We start from the raw sequence: 5,874 nt of genomic DNA on the forward strand, positions 1-5,874 counted from the left end.
AAACCAATGTACTGAGCATTCAATAGCTTGTAAAAGTTGTCTGAAGGCAACACAAGAAAAGTGATGCTGAACCAGGTTTTAAAGGGTAAAAAAAGTATAAGAAAAAACACAAAAAAAACTTAGTGTGCATATGCCTTTAGACCCAGAGTTCGTTAAACTTGCTTTCTGAACAGAGCTCAGGTTGTGTTCTTACCTGTGTGATGCCGATGTGTCTGCTGACGTTTTCAGTCAGGTAAATCATGTCTCCCTCCTCAGTCATCACTATGATGAAGCCAGCCAGCGCCTGAGGACAGAAAGCATCCATTGGATCCTCCTCCTCTACAGAGTCCTCCTCCTGCTGCTTCTCACCTGCTGGAAAAAATGACCAGGTGATTATTATAATATTCTAAATCTAAGATGATATTCATGCCGCCACACACCAGTCAAGTTACACTTACAGTTTACACCGATGTCGAGCAACAGCAGAAACCGGTGCTCGACTGCTGTGGGTAAAATCAATGTCAAAATCAGAACTGTCTCAATTTTATAGGTATTAAAAGGGGAGAACTAGAACGTAATCCTAGTTTATCTTTATTTATATACCACTTCTCAAGCTTAAGCACAAAGTACTTCCCAGATAAAAAAGGTTTACAGCATAAAATAAGATTCCAGAAACGCATGTAGCCCCTCCCCTGCCCCCTTATGACATAACCAAAACAGAGCACAACAGAACACAAATAATAAAATAACACTGCACTAAATAAGTAAGCAAAATGTGGATAAGAGAAATAACCATATGTATAAGCAGATAAGACAAAAACAAGACCACTATAAAATGTAAAGACAGTAAGTTAAAAATATAAAACAATCAAACAGTAATATTAAGGGTTAAGGCTTTTTTTTTTTTTTTTTACAAAAGTGAGTTTTTAAGAGATGCTTAAAAACACACACACACACACACACACACACATTTCCCCCCTGCATTTTTTGTTGATCCATGACTGTGACCCAGCAGAAGCCGTTGCTCGACTGCTGTAGGTAACATCAATGTCCAACCCTGAACTGTTTCAATTTTATATCTTTTAAAGATATTGAAGGGCAAAACTTGAATGTAATGTGAGTGTTTTTACTGTTGAGTGTGCTAACTGTCACAGAAATTATGGCCAATAAGCCAACATTGAATGACTACATTAAAAAAAAAAAATCCTACATTTTTTTGTTTTCTCTGCTGTTGTGAAAAAGTATTGAACCCTGACCCTAAAACAAAGGTACATACTGAACTGTGAATTTTGTGTCCAGTTGCATCCCTGATACATTACACACTTTTAGGTGCCATCTCTACTGTATCATGACAACACAAAATTGTAATTTCTTGATATTTAAGAAATCTGTGGGACGCTCAGGTTCTGTCAGGTTGGACGACCACCTGAAGATTTGCTTCTTACCAGGTCGGAGGAGGCGGTGCATCCGCAGGAAGCTGAGGGCGGCTCTCATGATGGCGGATTTGTCCAGGTGCGTGCAGACTCGGCGGGGGAGCGGCAGAGTGTGAGCCAGTTCATAAAACACTCCAGTTTCCTGACTCCGCCTGCATCTGGCTGCATCGCGAGAACGCAGCTTCCTCTCCTCTGCTCCTCTAGAGGAAGAGGAGGAAGAAAACAGAGGGACAAAGGGACAAAAAAGATGTCAGTGAGGAGTCCAGGATCATGTTACAGTCCTCACATGTACTCAGCATTGTTGACTGGGACATGCACAGACATTCTGAGGAGATCTCTTTCCAACCTAAAGAAAAGGAAATCCTCCTTTTTGATTTTGATGTCACCCATCACCATTCACCTAAATGATAAACACAATGGACAAACCAATTTTAAATTTGTAATATAATGATCCAAACTAAATATGTTTAACATCTTATAATGGTTGTTTACAATAACTTCCAGGGTTGAAACCCCCAACTTAATGAACACACTGCCAGCGCTGCCTCAGATGGTTCATTTTTAGTTTAAGTTCTTCATTTAAGTGAGTACACTGAAACGGGTATATTTATAGATGGCTAAAACACACTCTGGCCCCGTCCACAGCAGCGTTTAGCGTCTGTGCCGCTAGATTTGGTTTATCAAAGACGCTAGCAAAGCAACCCGGGACATAAAAAGCACAGCAGAAACTTCCGATAGGTTGGGCCACCGTGTCCAATTATCTACCCATAAACGGGACAGATTAAAAACGGACAGCATGAATGAACAAGTTTGTCGATTTGACACTGCAGCCCTCGAGTGTTTGTTGTTAACGCGATGTCGCAGTTGTCAGCCCGTTAGCTAACTAGCTAGCTAACATTTGCTCATCTGATAGCATAATATATTAAATAAGTAAGTAATTTTGCGCCCTGTGATACAAATGTGACCTGCTGCACATTGTTCGGAAGCATGTGTTGCGATTTCTATTCACTGAGCATCCTGTTAGATGGACTATTAAATGATAATCATGATTTTCACAACTAAAAACGACCGAAAGAAACTCACCCCACCGGAGCCCTCGATGGTCTGAGCTTGTGTCCAGTGTCACGTGACAGAGGTCAAAGGACTTTGAGTCACTTTTTTATTGAAAGTTATCGTTTTTCTCATTCGCGACAGCAAAAAATAAAACCTATTTACACTCATTTCTTTTCTGTAGAGTGCCAGCTCAGCCAAAGGACGCTGAAGTGGTTCAGCGGTTAAGGAAAGTTAAAGGAAAGGCACATTGTTTAACCCTTTGAAAGCTGAACAAATTGGCTTGGTTTCTTTCGAAAACGTTAGGAGAAGGCAATGAGCAACTTAACAAGAAGCATAAATTAGTAAAAAGCTACAAAAAAATACATGAAAAATAGCAACAAAAAATGAAAACAACAAAAAACAAAACAAGAGTACACAGAAAAGTTAATGTTCTAAATATACAATATCTTGCAATTTTTGGGACATGTTTTAGAAGAACAAGTCAAACCAGTTTGCTCAGGGTTCAACGGTTTGAATATTTGGGAAAGATGCCTAAACACAGGACAACAAAAGTTATATCAATCCAGGTTTCAAACCCAAAACATTATACTTAGAGTTGACAAATCTGAACTAGATTATTCCAGAGAGGCAAGAGATTTTTTTAAATCACTGTTTCAGATTTGTGAAACCTTTATTCTAATTGTGAAAATGCAAAAAAGGGAGATTTCATCACATTTTTTCAGATGAATACCACACGGGACAAGGATCATCCATCCATCCATCCATTGTCTACCACTTATTGGTCTGGTCGCGGGGCAGCAGCCTAAGACCCAAGGTGTTCCCAGGCCAGCTGGGAGACATAGTCTCTCCAGCATGTCCTGGGTCTTCCCCGGGGCCTCCTACCAGTGGGACGTGCCCTGAACACCTCACCAGGGAGGCATCCAGGAGGCAACCTAATAAGAGGCCCGGGCCACCTCATCTGGCTCTTCTCAATGCGACAAGGTCAAGATCAAAAACCACTTTACTTCTATACCGGTCAAATCTGCGCTAGATCATCCCAAAGGTCAAAGATGATTTAAAACACAGTTTAAACATTTGGAAACCTTTATTCTATCTGGAAAAACAAATAAATAAGGGAGATTTCAACTTCCTAATTTGAGAAAAATGAATGTAAATTACAGTGCTCTGGCAAAATCTGAATCAAACTATAGAACTCTGTCCAACTTTCAGTCTTCTGGATTTTAGAAACAGGACCAGTTGCTTAAACAATACCACTTCACCTTAAAATATAAAATAGACTCATTCAGGATGTGTACAAGCAGCAGACACTTAAATTGATTGCTTAAGCCTTTTTTAAAGATAACATTTAGCCAAAGTGAGGATAATTTTTGGACAAATGATCTTTTTCTTGTAAGGCAGTAGTAAAGATGTGGTCAAGTACAGAGACAGGTTTTATTCAGGAATATGGTTATTACAGTGAGTTAGTTCAATCTATATTTTCACGTGCAATAATAAGTGCAAGAATAGAGTAAAAAGATAGTATAAGCTCAGAAAATATTTGCAAAATCAGAAATGTGGACTTTTGTGCAGAAAAGCTTGAGTCATTTTAACAAAAAGAAAATAAAAGATGGATAAATTAGAAAAAAATTAGGCAATTAAGGCCTAACAAAAAAAGGTATTGCCATTTAATTACTTTTAAGGCCTAATATTTATGAAATTGAATTTAAGACCTGCAGACACCCTGCATACCACACACTGATCAATATGAAATTTGTTCTACAACAACAAAGATCTCAACTACTGCCCTTTTAAAGTCTTATTTAAAGTCTGGCTTCTATAACTTAAGATTCAAAAATCCTGAACTCTCCTAACAGCCAACTGTGGTGATTTAAAAAAAAAAAAAAACATAACCAGAGACCAGAACTCTCAGCTCTTTTATTCCTGAGAACAGAGCTGATAGTAAAAATAGAGAAAACTGTCCAAAAATGAAGAGAAGAGAATGTTATTTATTTTAGTTACTGGGACAGTGTCCAGGTCCTCCCTCCCTCCTTGCCGTCTTTTCTATCCTCTCTCTTTATCCGTCCCACGATACGCCTCGCACAGCTCGGCCTGGATCAACAAGTACTGACATGACGAGTACGGTTTCATGTCTCTCATTCACACAGTGTTTAATGCAGCAGATGAATATGCAATCACATTAAATGAGACACAGAAACCAAACAGCAGAAATACTACGCTCCTCTTGAAACAAACTCAACACAAGAGGTCGACAGATTATCGGCCTGGCCAGTTGTTGGTGCCTATGTTTGGCATTTGCCAATTATCTGTACCAGCATTTTCCTTTAATGATGGCAGATGAAGATTAATAAAAAAGTGTGCGTATCATGCTCAACCAACACCAGGGAAGGCAGTCTGCGTTACATGCAAACAAAGTGTCAGCATGGATTGCTGCATGGATTTCACTTTTTTATTAAAATTTTCACTGACCTTTTTAAAAAAAATTACATTTAGTTCAGTTTTGTGTAAAACATTTGCTAAAGGCATTTAAACAAAGTTTCGTGGTGGAGTTTGTGATATTCCAAATTCTAAATTTTGTCAGTAATATTTTCATTTTTATTGTAAATGCATATCGATTCCAAATATCAGTTTTCGGTCTCATTAAGTGCTAATAATCGGCATTGGTATTGGCCCTGAAAAACCAATCTCTAGTGCATAGTGACATACGCCTGTTCATGTTTTTGTGGTGTTTTTCTTTTGCGGGGTCATTTTAATGACAGCGCCCACCTCCCAAATTTTCCACCAAAACAAATTCACCTCTGACATACTTTTGTGCATCTCCTGCCAATACGACGCACTGGACCTTAAACGCTGTGCCCCATTCTGTTTTTATACGGCGAGGCATCATAACTAAGAGCGAGATTACAATGAACCTAAATACAAAAACCAGTTGTCTCAAATTATTTATTTGTGGCCAAAACTTTTTTTGTTTTGTTCAACTAAAACGTTCAGAGTTTTTGTCAAATAAAACTAAAAGACAAAAATGACTAAAATGTGACTAAAACTAATAAATGTTTTCATCTCAAGACAAAGTCTAAATCTAAAATCGCTGCCAAAATTCACGCTGAAGTGTATAAAAATGTAATATGAAACATTAAGGTCCACATTAGCGTCTGTTTTAAACAGTATAGCTACACTAACTTTACCTTTTGGGGTGAAATCTGGACAACTGATCTAAGTAATAAAAAAAGCTGGGAAATGATTAAACAAGAACAAAATCACAGGTTTATCTCAGATAGCTTATCAAACTTCACATCACACCACACTACTACAACTGCTGACAATATTACTGCTGCTATTAATAACAATGCAGCACCTCAAATATGCACCATTTCACAACAACAACATGTGTGCCAGCTGGGAGGAGCTGTAC

General features: G+C 38.3%; 1 protein-coding gene across 1 annotated transcript; it reads right to left on the reverse strand.

Annotated features, from left to right (window-relative positions):
- Positions 1 to 86: 86 nt before the first annotated feature.
- LOC121939442 (hypoxia-inducible factor 3-alpha-like) lies at positions 87 to 1,736 on the reverse strand. The gene is made up of 3 exons (XM_042482463.1): positions 1,699 to 1,736; positions 1,425 to 1,612; positions 87 to 351 (listed from the first exon to the last, which is right to left on the reverse strand). The coding sequence occupies exons 1-3, from the start codon at positions 1,734 to 1,736 to the stop codon at positions 137 to 139; spliced, it is 441 nt and encodes a 146-aa protein (XP_042338397.1). The 3' UTR covers positions 87 to 136.
- Between the last annotated feature and the right edge of the window lie 4,138 nt (positions 1,737 to 5,874).

The sequence above is a fragment of the Plectropomus leopardus genome, unplaced genomic scaffold (assembly GCF_008729295.1).
Source record: "Plectropomus leopardus isolate mb unplaced genomic scaffold, YSFRI_Pleo_2.0 unplaced_scaffold4834, whole genome shotgun sequence".
Classification (NCBI taxonomy): Eukaryota; Metazoa; Chordata; class Actinopteri; order Perciformes; family Serranidae; genus Plectropomus; species Plectropomus leopardus.

Excerpts from the sequence above, each read along its gene's own strand:
- LOC121939442 (XM_042482463.1), bottom strand. The coding sequence starts at position 1,736 with ATGTCTGTGCATGTCCCAGTCAACAATGCTGAGTACAT. Across the intron at positions 1,613-1,698 it reads GTCAACAATGCTGAGTACAT|AGGAGCAGAGGAGAGGAAGC; the intron begins GTGAGGACTGTA and ends CTCTTCCTCTAG. Across the intron at positions 352-1,424 it reads GCACCGCCTCCTCCGACCTG|CAGGTGAGAAGCAGCAGGAG; the intron begins GTAAGAAGCAAA and ends CATTTTTTCCAG.